Source organism: Corvus kubaryi, unplaced genomic scaffold (genome assembly GCF_017639235.1).
Source record: "Corvus kubaryi isolate FWS band 111438036 unplaced genomic scaffold, C.kubaryi_AGA036_p1.0 64946, whole genome shotgun sequence".
NCBI classification, from domain to species: Eukaryota; Metazoa; Chordata; class Aves; order Passeriformes; family Corvidae; genus Corvus; species Corvus kubaryi.
The window spans coordinates 4,190-20,531 of record NW_024581629.1 but is presented as its reverse complement, the minus strand read 5'-3'; the positions used below and the strand labels follow the sequence as shown (position 1 = coordinate 20,531).

At 39.3% G+C, this 16,342-nt stretch overlaps 1 protein-coding gene across 4 annotated transcripts in view; it reads left to right on the top strand.

Annotated features, from left to right (window-relative positions):
- LOC121672766 (zinc finger protein 770-like) overlaps positions 1-10,750 on the top strand; it is a 110,381-nt gene extending 99,631 nt beyond the window's left edge. For 2 of the 4 annotated variants that reach the window (XM_042045572.1, XM_042045573.1), the window contains exon 6: positions 6,762-10,750. In XM_042045572.1, coding sequence (XP_041901506.1) covers positions 6,901-9,096 — 2,196 coding nt within the window. In that variant the 5' untranslated portion in view covers positions 6,762-6,900 and the 3' untranslated portion in view covers positions 9,097-10,750. The other 2 variants (XM_042045575.1, XM_042045574.1) reach the window with 2 other exon arrangements.
- The last annotated feature ends 5,592 nt before the right edge of the window (positions 10,751-16,342 follow it).

The window sequence follows — 16,342 nt, the reverse complement described above, 5'->3', positions numbered from 1 at the left end:
CACAACATTCATGACTAAACAATTACTTTTTTATATATACAGCAGTTGTTTGGAGTTTCCTCAGAATAGATGATTTCTACTTGAATTCCCAGTAGGACTGGGAGAGAGGGCTTAACACCCAGAGCAGAAAGAATTAGTTACCACAGCCTTTTTAAAACTTTACTAATTTACATACTTGATTTTTTTGTTGGTTCTGCCCTCTTCTGTTCTTCCTGCTAAGAGTCAGATCCTAGCTTTATCTTTTGTACAGACATGGAGTCTCAGTAAAAGGACAACTGAAAAAAGATGAGTGAGCTGGCAGTCACGGTTTTCTAAGAAATGATTGCTGCACGTGCAAATAATTATTTGTTTAATTTCAGTCTGCATGAACAAAAGAAAATAAGCAAAGCTCTTAGGAAAATGTGTCTATATGAAAAAATAATCCTCTTATAAACTTTATGTCAGGGAATTACTTATTTTGTCTTCAGTGTTGCAATTTCACTCACAAAGATGGTCAAATCAATTATCCGATATTTAAAAAGGTGGGGTTTGATGAGTTGTCCTTTTTTTTTAAAGGAAAGAGGAAAGCATACAAGACTGGTCCTCTGTAATTCCTGGGATATGGCAGATACCTTAAAATAATAAATTTTTAAAAAATAGAAAAAAATCTGTAATCTGTCTTTATGTGCTTTCGATAAAGAGTTTAAGATTTGACTAATAGAGTCCATATTGAGCTGTAAATGCAGGTGGCTAAGTCAAAAGTCTAGTGACTAGAAATTCTCTGTCCCAATGGGGACAACGTAACCAGCCTCATCCATGTCCTTGTGTTTTATTAACAGGCATTTACAATGAATCTCTTACACTTTGCTGTGCCATTTGCATGTTCTTTTATGAAGCAGAATCACAGAATCATAGAGTGATTTGGTTTGGCAAGGACCAAACCCAGATTATCAAACCCCTTGCTGTAGATAGGGACATCTTTCACTAGACCAGATTGCTTAAAGTCCATTCAACCTGGCCTTAAACACTTCCAGGGATGGGGCATCCACAGCTTCTGGGCAACTTGTTCCAGTGCTACCACTCGTATTTGTGCAATATTTATTCCTTATGTCCAATCTAAATCTACTCTCTTTCAGTTTAAAACTCTTGCTCCTTGTCCTGTCACTACGGACCTTGGAAAGTCCCACAAGCCTCCTTCAAGCACAGGAAGGCTGCAGTAAGGTCTCCCCAGAGCCTTCTCTTCTCCAGACTGAACAACCCCAACTCTCTGTGTGTCTTCATGGGAGAGGTACTCCTGCTCCTTGATGGTTTTTGTGCCCTCTTCTGGACTTGCTCAAGCAGGTCCTTGCTTGTCTTGTGCCAGGGACCCCTGAACTGAATGCAGGACCCAACTGTAGATGCTGTAAATGGTTTCTATCTTTTTCTGTATGTCTTCAGTCCTTTGGTTGCCATTCCCCTGAGGTAACCTCAGCCAAGCTGCGGCCGCCAAGGGAGATGTGACTGCTGCAGGGCACCCGTCCGTCCTCCGGCGCACGCGCTCCTGCGCTTGTTCGATCCCTCTCTGCTGCAGAGGCGGCAAACCGGGCTCTTTTGTGTGCGCGTGTTATTGAAGGTGTTTTCAGAATTCCCGGCCAAGCGTCTCTTTTCCCATTCCCTTCCAGCTACCATTTCCTAGCCTTTTAGGCCAGTAGGTTTGGCTTTACGGTGCGCTTAACACACAACAGGAGTATAACCTTGCCATCGTGCTTTAGTTGCGACCCGGCAAACACCGGGATTTGGTTATTTGCTTTTAGGGCGCTGAAGTAGAAAATGCGTCTTATTTGTAGGGAACAATGTGCTACAACAACTAAAAATTCATCAGCAGAGCCGGGGGCATTTTCTGCCTGGGCATAAATGCAGCCAGGGCCACGGTCCCCGGCTCCAGCCCCGGCTCCGGCTCCGGCCCAGCAGCGGCGGCGGGCGGGGCCGGATTGCGCGGGGGACCGGAAAGCTCCGGACCGGGTTTCCCGTTGTCCCGGTGCCATCCGGGGGGAAGAGTTTAGGCGGCAGCAATCCCGGGAGAGATGAGGAAGGTGGAGGTGCGGTAGCTGCTTCTCCAGGTCGCTCCCTTCTTCGCGCCTGGTCCCCGCCCTTCCCCTGGGCCGAGCCCGGCCCCGGCGGCCGGGCTGTGGCGGGGGAGCGGCGCGGCGAGGCCGGGCGGCCGCGGGCCCAGCAGGGACCCGCTGTGCGCCGAGGGAGAGCCGCCCCGTGGGGTGTGTATATGTGTGTATATGCGTATGAGTGTATATATGTGTGTGTTTGTGCGCAGTCTGCTGTCCGTGAGGGCCGCCTCGCCACCTGATTTTAGGTTTCTAACTGCATTTACGTGTGTCGTGTTGGGGAAGTGTTGGTGTCAGTCCCAGAGGTCTCAGGCCCCTGAAGCAGAACGTAGGTTTGTTCTTAAACCAGCCGTGCTTCACCATCATACATCTTTCACTTCGGTTTGCTTCAGGAAGTGTATAGGAAAATTACAAGGAAAACAGAGGAGAATGAAGAGTGTTAGCTTTGAGGAGCCGTAATGCCTGATGTTGATTTCTGCATAACTGGCGAGTGAAGGTTCCATTTCTGGTGTGATTTGTTCCCCCATTGTAGCAATCTAAACTTTTCTCTCGGGAGAGCTGGTGAGGAAATCCAGCAGGCAACATGTTTGTCTTGGTATTCAGGTTCCTCTCTCTCTGGCATGCTATGTTTCATAAATAAGTAGCTAGATTTTCACTTTCTTATTGTGTCATTAGTGTTACCGGAGGCACCTTATGTTTCTTCACACATCTATTATTATAATTTGTTTCCTTATATAATTGTTTCTGGGAAATTATAAGCATTAGCATGCCTCAAGGATTTGAAGATACAATAATGCAGAAGAATCCTGCCTGGTAAATTTTGAAATATATTGACTTTTGAATTCCTAAATGACCTGTTTTGAATTACAATAACGAGTCACCAAAAAACAAGCAGGAATACATTATCTTGTATAGGGTCAGCTGTATGGGTGTGGGAATTTGAGAAGTGTTTGTACAACCTTCTTTGGAGACCTTTGATGTAGGCAGAGCAATCCCCCTACATAACTTACTTGTATGCTCATTGAGAAACACTTTGCAGCTGTAAGGACAATAATACACTTGAATTCTTTCTACTGTAATTTGAAGCCAGTTTCATTCACAACAGTAAATGGTTTGGGGAACAGCTTATTTCTGTTTTCCTTAAAAGTGATTCTTCTGCTTTGTTTTGCAGGGGGTATGTGTGTTATTTTTTTAAATTGCGTCTCCTCTTTTTTAACTTAAATATTCCCAGTTACTTTAATCTTTTTTTCTATATTTTGCATTTAAGCTCAGATCATTCTTGATTCTCTTCTCTGAATTAATTCATTCCAATCAGTTCATATGTTTGACTCGATTTGAAGGGAAGTATTTAAAACTGGATAGACTACTCCAGCTGAGTTCTAAACAGTAGTAAGTAAGTAATAAGGATGATTTATGTCCTCTCAAAGCTTTACATCTGTTCACCCATCCTGGTATGGGTGGTAGCCTTTGGCATATTCACCTTCTGTTCCAACTTAGACTCTAGGTCTTTTCTGCACTATAACCTAGTAAGATATCCCCTTCCAGTTGATTATTCTGTCCTAAATTGAAGATCTTGCTTTTATCCTTATTAAAGTGCCCTTCCTGGTTGGTTGTTTGCTTTTTTGTTGGAGCTTTTTGTTTGTTTTGTTTTAAAAACCCAAAACACCACAGTGCAAACTTTTCTGATTAGTTAAGACCAGATTAGAATTCAGAATTTTCTTCCATCATGTTTTCATTTTGTTGCAGCTTGCTGCCATCTGTAATATTAAGGAAACAGTTAGTTAGGAGGGTCCTCTCTGAACTTTCAATGGCCTACATAACTTCTTGATTATATTTTCTGCATGACCTTGCAGCCAAGATGAAAAGTAGTGTCAGTTTAATATTAAATTGGACTTTTGCCATAAACTAAATCCTTATCACATAGGGAGGTACATTTTCTAACTCTTAATTAGGACAAGCCTGTGTACTTTCAAGGCTAGCAGGAAGCAATATTCCAAGCTTGTCTTTTGCTGTTTGATCTTTAGCAGCAGCATGTTTATTCCTTAGCTGTCCAAAGCACAGAGCACCCTGAAATAGATGTGGGGAAGCCTGTCCTTAGTAAATAGGATTTGAAAATATATTTGGGCCACACAGTAATGCCCATCTTGGCTCCTTTCTCCTTCCCTTGCATCCCCTTAGTTTAGCTTATCTGAGCCTTCAGTCCTTCACAGGGCAAGAAGATCACAGCAAGAAGCTCTACTCTGCTTTTGACACCTTGTACTACAGAGCATTTTCCTCATTCACCAGATAGAATTTTAAAAAATTTATAAGCTAAATACAAAATCCCTTGTGTAATATGCCACAGCTGTCTCTTACTTTGGACTTTTTTTCTTTGCATGTCACTGTAGTGTTTGAGCATTTTCCTGGTGTGTAAATTAGATCTGTATGACAGTATGTTAACGGAAATTCATCACTCTTTACAGTTCTTCCTCAGGAGGTTTTCTTTCCCTGCTAATGGAGGCTGCCTTGAGCTGCACAGAAACTCAGCACAGCAGAGAATCTTTTCTCCTTTTCTCAGCCTGCCTGTCTTTAGCTTCATGGTAGCACAAACTAGAAAGCATTTGGTGTCACACACTTACTCTCTCTAAACTCCCAGCTTTCACATGATGTGACAAGAACTGGGAGGAAAAGGGGGTCTCCTAAAAGTGTTGTGTTTTCTTGCATCTTCAGAAAAAGACTGAAACTGAGTAACTGCTAAAATTCTACAGGAAAAGAGAACAGGAAAGGAAAAGTTTACTTTCTCAACTGCTTTATCTATCTTGAAGTGTTGCAGTGAGATTAAGGAACTCCTTAGTGTAGTGACAATCACATCTAAGGTGGACATCCATATGTTCCTTATTAAAGCCCACAGTTATATAGGAACATATCTGTTACGGGTGGAACAATTCTACCTCAATGACCAGGTTTTCTTTCCATTAAGCTTAAGAAAAACCTTGATTCACCATATATTTTCAGCCTTTGTGCATGGCTCTTGAATCTCATTGTAACGTGCTTTAAATTGCAGTAGGCTTTTATTCTTTGCAATTACTTTGAATAGATTTCTGAAATTTTTTTAAAATAAGGACTAACTTTGTGTAGTGACAGGTTTTGGAGACACTGAAGAATTTAATTTTTTATTCTGCTGGTACATTGAATGAATATGCAACTTGTAATAACTTTGAGATGGACGAGACATTTCTACTAACTATAATTTGTGGTAGTTTGATGCTACAGCTCACAAGTGCTGTTACGCTCTTGCTTTAAAGTTTGCTCCCTTCATCTGTTTTCTTTTATATTGGTAATATTGTAGAGGTGTTTTTATTCTGTTGTTTGTACTATGCTTGTGGACTGGAATACTTAATCTTAGATGCTGCAATTTAGGAATGAAGTGATCAATTGAAAGTAGTCCAGAGATTATTAAAAACACCAATCTTTTTTTTTTTCTTTCTTTCTTTCTTGTGGAATTAAAAGCAATACTTAGAAAACCCCAGAATTTTTGTATTTTTGAAACAAAAGGGGAGAAAGCAGACTTTGAATACCTGAAGTTGTGACAGGGAACACTGACAGTAACTTTGTAGTAAAGAAAGGCTCAGCTGAGTGCAAGGAAAATCTTCATGAGAAGGTGACACACTGAAGCAGGAGCCCTGGTGAGGTTAAGGAACATCCTCACTGGAAGTTTTTAAGACCACTTTGGAGGCTGTCTAAATGTGGGTTGGCCTCACAGTGGAAGGCTTGGGCGAAATGTTTGGTTGGGGTAGTTTCTAGCAGTTCCTATGAATATTTTAATAACTTGTCATACAGTCAGGAGCTTGCAAATTATTTTTTTTTGTTTGTAAGTCATTGAGCTGAGACACAGTAGCTTTCCCAATTGTGTTCCATCAGTCGAAAATTCAAAGAAAATAATTTAATTGTTTTGGTTTAGACTGAAACAATAATGATGATTAATTATGAGAACTACCTTGGTATTCATGATGATGTCCCAGTATATGCATGGTTAGGTATCACAACTCTGATATTCTAGCTTTATAATGAGTTAGCGAACATAACCTCTGTTTTTTCTCATGTTCTAGGAGTTGTCTTTGTTATGGTTATAGTTTATGACTAGTGTGTTGCTCTTGCTGACTGGCTCCAGCATTTGCCATTTTGAGAGAAATCAAAATTGATTATACTGCTAGATACAGTTGATAAGATGCAGAAACGTGAATAGTAAATTTAACAATATATTGAAGCTAAGTGTTTTTCTTCTTACTAACACTGCATTTATTTAACGTATTTCTGAAGCGCAAGAAATCTTAGTTCTTCTCTTTTCTCCCATCTTCATAAATATTATATTTGGGAGTTAGAATTACTGCTGTATGGAAGACATTTATTACAATAAGTTCTTGAAGTTTTTTTTAATGAATATAATGTAGCTGAACTGTGTATTTGGAAGAACATGCATTTATAGCACAGATGACTTAAACTTGTTTTTCTTCTGGAAAGTAATCTAGTTTTTCTGCATCATATAACTAGTGATTACTCTGTTACAAGGAAAGTATTTTAAGCTAAATTAAATCAAGAGTATGCTAATCTAGATACTTTTGGTATCTTATGTAGAAAACAAGAGGCAAACTTGGGCAATTATTTATTAATATAGGCTAAATAATACTCTCTTTCTTATTTTAGGGACCTGTGGAATTTAAGAATCTCTCTCCTAAGAAAATTTGCTGCTTCTACAGCTTTCCATCTTAGTGTGCACTCAATTTCACTTGAAATACCTATCTGAAGAAATTAAGAGTAGGCGAGGTGTAATTGCCCTTTAAAAATGTTAAAAGTTCAGCATTGTGTAACAGCTGTCAAGATACCCAAGAAAAAGCCGTATATTTGTGACATGTGCTATAAACAGTTCGAAACTCCGTCAAAATTAGCTAGGCATTATCTCATACATACTGGTCAAAAGCCATTTGAATGTCATGTATGCAATAAAACATTTAGGCAGCTAGTCCACCTGGAGAGGCATCAGTTAACCCATAATCTGCCTTTTAAGTGTATTGTTTGTTACAGAAACTTCAGAAATGTAATCACTTTCTTAAAGCATCAGCAGCTTCATAATGAAAATTATGAGAGTGATACAAAGGAAGCAGAAACCTATGTGAATTCTGAGGAAGACAGGGCTGCTTGTGGCACATTTCATTGTTCTGTGTGCTGGAAACCTTTTACAACTGAAGAGAGATGGATGCTGCATCAGTGTCTCAAGTCAGATCACCTACATGGTGCCAGAAGGAGAAAGAAGAAAACTCACACTTGTGGATCATGTAACAAGACATTTCCATCAAGATCCAAGCTAGAAAGACACTTCCTTATTCACACTGGCCAGAAACCTTTTAAGTGTTCTTCATGTGGCAAATCTTTCAGACAGTCAACACACTTGAAAATTCATCAGCTCACACACACAGAAGAAAGGCCTTTTCAGTGCTGTTTTTGTCAAAAGGGATTTAAAATACAGAGCAAACTCATGAAGCATAAACAGCTCCATGCCAGAAATAAGACTTTCCACAATATTGTATGCAAAGCAAAGGCTCTTAAATATCCCAGACCACACAACCTGTTGGAAGGAAAGAGGGATAGTTTTGAGAATGCTGACACACACAAGTCACAGGAGAATGACCCACATGATGTGCACTCAATTTATATTGTACCCTTTCAGTGCCCAGCATGTGAGCAGTGTTTTGAAACAGAGCATGTTCTAAAGTTGCACAAATGTTGTTATTCAAGAGACAGCAGAAGTTCAAATAATGGTACAACAGCATGCAGACACACAGTCAACAGGAAAAATAAGACCCTGATGAAACTGAAGCATACTGGAGGAAAGGCAACAGATTTTTCTCTGGGTGACAGAAAAAAAATAAAATCAGGTCACGTTAGAAGTCCTGACCTGATTGCACCTAGAGATCAGCGTTGTGATCAGCATGTGTCCACTAAACCGTCCAAGGATTGCCAGAGCAGGCATGACATGCACAAGTCAGTTTGTAATCAGATGAAAAGAACGTTTGCTGTGCCATTATCTTGGCAAGAGTACCCACAACCTCCTGACTTGGGCAGTAATTTAAAAGGTGTGCTTCCTGGTGAAAGCATGTTAAACGTCGATGATTCACTGGATAATAAAGATGATGCTTTTTATGGTTCATCAAATGATAGTTTCTTTGATAAACCAGAAGTACTTCACTGTGCTTTTACAGTTTCTGCTAAAAATATACATAACAGACACAAAGTGTGTAAATGTGACAGATGTGAAAAAATTTTTCCATCTTCATCCAAACTTCAAAGACATTATCTTATACACACAGGACAAAAGCCCTTTGGCTGTAATGTTTGTGGGAAGACATTTAGACAGTCAGCTCACTTAAAAAGACATCAGCTCACCCATACTGAAAAGAGACCCTGTAAAAGCCCCGTTTGCCAGGTAGAATTTGAAAACCTGAACAAACTTTTCAATCATCAGGGAGATAACACTGCATTTAAGTCTTCTCAGCCTGTGGGTTATTCAGGTTACTCTCAAACACCTTCACAGGCATCTGGCTTTCAAGAATTTGAGCTGATTCAGTCAAACCAAGCAGCTGAAATCAAAGTTGAAATCGAGTCAGGGGACTTTGCTCTTGACACCAGCAGTAGAAACCCACAGCCATATTTGTGCAGTAAATTGTTGGAAACGGAGCAAAGCTGTTACAGCTATTGGCATGATTTTTCTGAAGGTACTGAAAAAAGTGAAGTTGTTAACAAATTGTATCAATGCAGTATCTGCTTCAAAACTTTCAAATCTCCTTCTAAGCTTGAAAGACATCACCTAATGCATGCTGGACAGAAGCCATTTGAATGTTTAGTTTGTGGAAGAAAATTCAGACAGGCCCCACATTTGAAAAGACACCACCTTACTCACTTTAAAGAGAGCTTAAAGTTTAGTTCCACTGAGGAACAAGCAGAGAATGTATTAGTTTTATCAAAACTGAATAATGTCCTATGAAACCATATTTTTAAATTTTTTGGTTGCGTAATTATAAAAGACTTCCCTTAGGCCAAACAATTAACCGAAGGGGATCATATTTCCTGTTACAGAGATGACGTGGTGAAGTTAATTTACTGTCTTCAGAACTGTCTACTTGATACAATTTTTGAGATACTACTGTTGAGCTGTTTTTTTAAAAATGCAGCAAGCCCACAAATACACTCTTTGCATTCGCTTTGGCTAAATTCGTTTATAAATATGCATTTGTATTGTATCAATAATGTTGCAGCAATCTGCAGAGTTCCACGAATAAGATAGTTTAAAAGTTTTACCTTTTCCCATATAGTATTTTGTGTTCAGTGGTAACTATCAGAAAAGTAAAGACAAAAAGGTAATTTTGAGAATAAGGAAAAAGTCCTTTTAGTTTCTTCTGGCTCCCCATATGTTGCAAGCAAAGAACACTTGCTGTATTTATCCTGTACTTTAAAAAAAAAAAAGGTTATTTTTAGATAAAAGACACAAAAAAAGAAGAGAGCAGAAAAAGGGGAGAAAGTTTAATGAGAAGAATGTTGATGTGACATTATAGAACATTCTGTTTTCTATAGGATAGGGAAAAATAACTTCTTTGTAATGTGCTTGGAGAGCTATACATGAGGAATTAGATCATTTCCCTTTTTATATAAAATACATGGAGACAATGCTAGAATATTGGATTTATAATCAATTAATCCATGTTACCACTTCATTAACTCCACTTCCTTGTAAATCCCTTGCCTTCTCTAGCATTTTTGGCCAATTCATACTTCACTGAGCTATTTTTGTGTAAGAAAAGAAGACAAGAAATTAGCATTAACATTACAAATGGGCTTACTATCTGTTCAGTCTCCTTTCCTTCTAGCATACATAGTGAACCAGTAAAAGAAATGTTCTCTAAGATGTGATAATAACTCAGATGAGCAGTTTTGTCAGGAAGTCGTGTTCTCATTACATTAAAGAGACTGAAAATTACTTTTAGCTGAAATTAAGTAATTCTGATTTTGTATTAATAGAATCTGTAGTTACACTTCCTGGTAAGTAGACGGTTTTGCCCATTGTGCCAATGGGGCTGGCCAGAAGTGTAAGTGCAGTGCAGCTTCATACATTACGAACAAGAATGAAGTTGTTTCTTCTTTTTTTCCTCTGAAGAAACTACCTTTTAGGATACTTCCTTTGTTATGCAGCTTTTGAATAGTTGAAACCGGAAGTTCTTAATCTTATTTCTAAATTAACATATCTGTAAGATACATGACATTGTTTTCAGTATTTAAATAGATCCATATTTATTTAAGTGAAATGAGGGTTGATTTTTTTTATTTTTGAAGTGGCATGAACTTTGTAGTACTTGGTGAATATGAAGTGAAGGGCAAAATTATTTTCATACATGTTATTCTTTTCCATTTTCAGCAAGAATAAAACCAGCAAAAATACTTGGAAACAAGTCTGTAGTTACTATGCTTTTTGTATGACAGACAAATTCAGTACATTAATAATGACTTTAGTTATATATTGAGATTTTTTTCTCCCTATGTGGATTGTTTCATATTGAAAGACAAAATGCTGTATAAAATGTTTTGAAAGCATATTGTAGAGCTCTTTTAAAATACCTGTAATAAACTATTTTATTTATATTGTATTTTCATTGTGTGTTTTATGTGAAAACCAGAGTTTTGAAACTATATAACATCCATTATGTAGAAAAGACTGTGAATCAAAATAACTAACTTTAAATGTTAGAACAATAGGTTTGGTTTCAGATTTTGTTATAAAATATAAATATGTTTAAAGATAATAACATCTTTCTTAAGGAGTTAGTAATTTAAAAATGCAATGAGAAGTTTTGTTTAGAGAACAAAATTGTCATGTTTTGAAAATACCAATTTTAGTAAAATGAAGGGAATATAATACAAAAAGATATTTTTGAGGGATGAATAGACATTTGCAGGAAGTGTTACTGTCTGATTAATTTGGAAAGTAATGAAGTCTTTGGGCTTGGATTTCAGAGCCACGATGTCTATCTGGCTCTCCATCCCATCATAAAAAGTTTTGTGTCAGTATAAATTCATGATTTTAGGGGAATTATTACATAAGCTAGCTAGAAAGGGGTTAAATGGTTTCTAAGAGTCAGGAGAGAAAAAAACCTGAGGTTGAAATCCTGTGTCTTGCAGTTAACTGTAAAATTCTTCAAGTATCTTTGAGAATTTGAGTTAGAACAGTTTTCTCTGTATTCACAATAACATCTTTTGTTGTTCATTAGTATGTCAGTCATTTTCCATAATGCTTCAAGGCAAGTTCAAGCCATCAATCTTTTAAGTATCTTTGGTGGCAGAAACATTGCCTGTGGTTTTGTTAGAATGAACTGATGGCTAATACTTATAATCTGATAGTACTGAAGTAGTGGGGTTTTTTGAGACTGTGCAGAACCAAAGCATATTCTGCAGAGGAAAGCAGTGGGTCCTCTTGTGTTAACAATGAGCTCCTGCTGAGGAGAACTTCTCCAATACCATGGGTTTAGCACTGAGGTTGTTCTATGTGGAATAGAAGAAGGGTCAAATATTTTAAAACAAGCAGAAAAAGGTAAAAGGGATTTTTTTGAGGACAAATTATGCAACTGCAGTACTAACTGATCACATCATCCATTTTCTGTCTAGAAGATGTGGCTATGGATACCTTTAAAATATTTGTGCTGCACTATCATTGCAGCGTGTCACAAATGAGTGTTTTAGGTGGCTCAAAGAATCACTGGCAAAGGTATTGTCAAAAGCAGGTTTAATGTAAAAGTGAAAGCACAACAAAGTCTGTTGGCAACGTTCACTCTACTACTTATTAGATGGTTAAAGCACACAGACAAAAATCAAACTAAAATCTAAAATACATCAATCTATAACTAAAATCAACCTAAAATGATCTCTGTGGAGGCTGGTGATGGAAAAGGGGTAAGGGTGGGAAAGGGTAAGGATAAAAGAAATGAGGGGGACCCTCCCACTGAGTCACAAGGTTCAGAGGAGAGACCCTTGCCAAGCTTAGCCCCAGATTTGACCAACAGTTTAGGCCTAAAGTAACAGCACTTAGCAGCACTTAATTTAAACAATTTACCAAAGATTCTATAGAATTTATATAGCACTACAGTAACTCACAAATTTAACATACTTAAGAATCCAAGAGTAGCATTCATAGTATATTTGCTGTAGTATATTCACACTCGCACACACACAGAGACCTAAAGGAGTATGTTCAAGGTACATACTGGTGAAAAACTTCCTTCAAGTTCAGTGAAGTTCTCATGCCAGATGCTATTGCATCTTCTCAATGGGCAAAGAGCTGAGCCTTGAGGAGTGGGGGTATCAGCCCAGGCTCTGGCAGCAAGCAGTGTGCAGCGCAGTCCTCAGAGTATAGCAAGCCTGAGAGCTCAGCAGCTGAGAGCCGTCCCACTCCAAGGGCGAGTGCTGGTTGAAGCCCACTGTGGTTCAGGAGAGCTCCAAGGGTCTTACTTAGGACTGCTGTTTATAGGGTTGCTAGAGAGTTGACTTCAGTCATAGTTATTTTCCATCCTGGATGCAATTCAGCTCAGTAACTTTCTTTGAAAGTTTGGTAACAAAAAATTGTTCCACTTGCATTGCTATGCAGGCAAGAAAAATAAGGTTCCAAGGCTGTTCATTAAAAAAACAGGAGCTTGTTAGACAACGTAAGTTCCTGGGAAGAGACAGTGTTTCTGATAAGCTCAAGAGGAGCTCAGCCCCTGTGCTGCTCGCCAAGGCCGAGGCCCGAGGAGCATTTCTGAGATCATAGTGTGGCCTGAGGTGTGTGTGGGTGGCAGCTGTACCCCTACACAAGGTTTGCAGAAAGTCAAAACATACATATATAAATATTCCTTTATATGGCCACAGAAAAAATCAGAAGGGAAAAAAAGCAATAATAAACCACAGAAAAACTGTTTAATCACTGTAACTACTTTTCACTGTATGCTGGGTTTCTCACTCAGCTGTGGTCTGCTCTCACACACCCAGAGCCAACAAGAAAAATTAGTGAGGCAAATGGGAGAGAGAAAAAAGAAACTTAATTGGAGTTAATGACACCTTAGGCTTCAAACTGAGATGCTGGATCTAATGTTTAGTTTTCCTGGCTGCCTCCTAGTATAAATGTAAAACTCCAAAAGTCATAATCTCTCAATAGTAGCTCATTTGAGCAACACTTACCTAAGTACAGTTGGATGACTCTTAAATCAATAAAGACTATGGATTCGGTCCATCTTGTAATGATGTTGAAAATTCCCAGACCTCCTAAATAACTAAAGTGGTAATGGTTCATATTCCTAACACAAGGTTTTGTGGATCTTTAAAGTGTAAGTTTTAACTTAATAGCCTGTTTTTATGGTCTGATGGCTGTGGATGAGATGTGTCTGAGAGGCAGTTATCATAAGGAAAATTGAAATTACAGAAGTGACTTTTCCGTGCTCTCCCATAATGTTCTTTCTCCAGGTTAAGAAAATAAGTTGTATTTTTTCATATAATGACTAGTTCTGTCAAGAAGCTTTTAAACTGCATTTTTTTTAGCATCTGTTAAAAAAGTGAATCTTCAAAGTCCATGCAAGTGAAGGAGAAATCAGTCTTATGACAACAAAATCACTCATAAATTAATTGATATCTCCTTGTTCAGAAACTATTGTTTTAACATGAAAGTGTCATTATGTCTATGCTGAGTTATCGTGGGTCTCTGAATGCTGTTTTACTTCTGTTCTCTGCCATTCCAGTTCCTGACTGCTCCCATGATATCCTAATGTGTGGCTTGACTGTTACACACTTGACATGATTGGATATGTGGCTGAAATTTTTCCTCTTCACTGGAGTCCTTCCAGTGTCCCTGGTGCCAATCGGTATGGATCTGTGAAACCCCATCTGTGACTTCTAGTCCAAGAGTCATGGAGCTGGTTGTTGCTCATGTGCTGTCATGGCATGTGAAGTAGTGCCTGAGGATGTGAGTGCAGGAAGATGTGAGAAGCTGACTGGAGATGATGTAGACCATGGCCTGTCATTCTCCATCGAAGTCATTTGGGTGTGTAGGGTACTAAGAACACATGGATATGGTGACTGTCCAGCTTTGCCTGTGTGTCATAGGTTAGCAAGCATAGTCCCGGAAGGGACGTCCTTGCTAAGGGGTGCTTACAGTTTCCTCTGGGAACTGATAGAACCTATCAGCTGGCCAGTTTGAATATGGACACTTCTCTAAGCCACTTAAAGTTGTGATCACCTCTGTGATCCACATTTAAGAATAGGCAAACTCCCCCTCCAAGCTCTCTCTCGTTTCCGGCGCTGGGACAGGTGGCTGCGGGCCCCGTGTGGGGGCCAGCGGGCCCGGCCAGGCCCTGCCTGGGCCAGGCCGGGCCGGGCCACGGCCATCCTGGAGCCATGGACCTGTTCCAGCCGTGGAACCCCCCCCCACTGCCTTGCCGTGGGCAGCCGGAGCAGCTCGGCTCTCCCCCCTCTCCACTTCGATAAGAAAAATTCAACATTCCAGCTGCAAAGCTGCAAGGTCGAGGTGAGAGTAACCCTTTTATTGCTGTGAAGAGCTGAAAACCTGAGGGAAGAGAGAGAGAGGAGATGCTTAAAGCTGAAATTCTGTTGTGAAGCTATGATATATCAGAGTATCCTGTTGTAATTTCATGAAGATATGGGGGGTGGAGTGTTCAATTCGTGAGCAAAAGCACCTGCGCTGAGATAGGCAGATGCTGACGCAGCTGTAATTTCATGAGAAGTTTGGACAGGGAGAGATGAACCAGATGAGGACTTTTGCTCCGAACGGGAAAGGAGAAAACCTCAGTCCGTAGAGATGCTCCCAGAGATAGTCCTAAAGATGAAGATGATGAAGACCCTTTGCTCCCAGGGAAGGAGAAGGGCCTCTGTTTTTGTTTCTGAACGGCTCAACCTTAAAATTGTACCCCAAAAAACTTCAAGAGTGGACCCTCGAAGGCAGTTGTGGGAAAAGCTGCAAGTCGGGGGAAAGGACTCACACGCAGGCAGAGAGACTCCTCTTCCTAAATGGACTGAACGATATTTGGAAGTGGGCGGCTGTCTCGTTGTGATAATGTTTTCATAGCATGAGCAAGAAGAGACTTCTCTTTCTAAATGGACTGAACAAGGTTATTATGGAAGTGGTAAACAGACTGACCATCTTAAGGGTTGTCTTTTCACATCGTCAGTGGGAGAAGGGAGGAAGGTGGGGGGAGGAGGAGAGTTCTGAAGGTGGTATAATATTTTTTCTTCTTTTAGGTCTGTTAATAAACTTCTTCATATTCTTTCAAGTTTGGTGCCTGTTTTGCATTTCTCCTAATTCTTATCTCACAGCAGATAAACAGTAATGAGTATTTTGGACCAAACCACTACACTAAATTGGTGTTTCTGCCCGGTTACAAACCGAACCCGCGACACTGTGGCATTGGAATGTACCTTGCTGACATAGTGAAGAAGGGGAAACAGAATTATGTGGCCACTGCTATGTAAAATAGTAAAAGACTGTTCCTAAACTAAAGAAGCCAGCAATGCATGGTGTCTCCCCTTTGTACTGCTAATGCACTGCACTCAAATCCTATTGGCATGAAGAAGAACACTATCTGGATGCAAAGTGGCATTATTTTATCTGTGCATTTTTTTGAGTTTTAATCCCTAGTATGTGTTTACAGAAGTAGCTTGCTGAACTACAGAAAATCAGATGATTTCCTCAATTTCTATTATTTTGTTCTAAGATGATCCTGAAAACACAGTAGAGAGATTCCTGTTAGTGACAATACAGTCCTACTAAATGAAGTAGAAATCTGCTAAACTATCTAGACACCTCAAGTGTAGCAGCCAATTTGAGGATAATTTTTAAGATGAAAACATGTTAAGATTTTTTCATGACACTGAGAGCAACCTTGGATTAGTATCTTGGAAACCTTGTTTGCTGTAGTGTACTAGATCTTGTATTTTATACTTTGGGTCTAAAAAATAGCAGGTACTTGGGTGGTGAGAATAGCTCCAGAGGAGTTCCCTCTGATATTGAATAATGTGTCTGATGCTAATGCAATTAGCAGAAGAAAAATGTCTGTTTGCTCATAAGCTAAAGTGATTTGTTGAGTAATATTGTCATTTATATTACAGTAGAAGGGTTTTTTCAGTAAAAGGAATTATTAAAAGTCAAAACATTATTTTTTGGTATTACACTGATATGAAGTTGCTGGTTTTAGTAGGTGTTC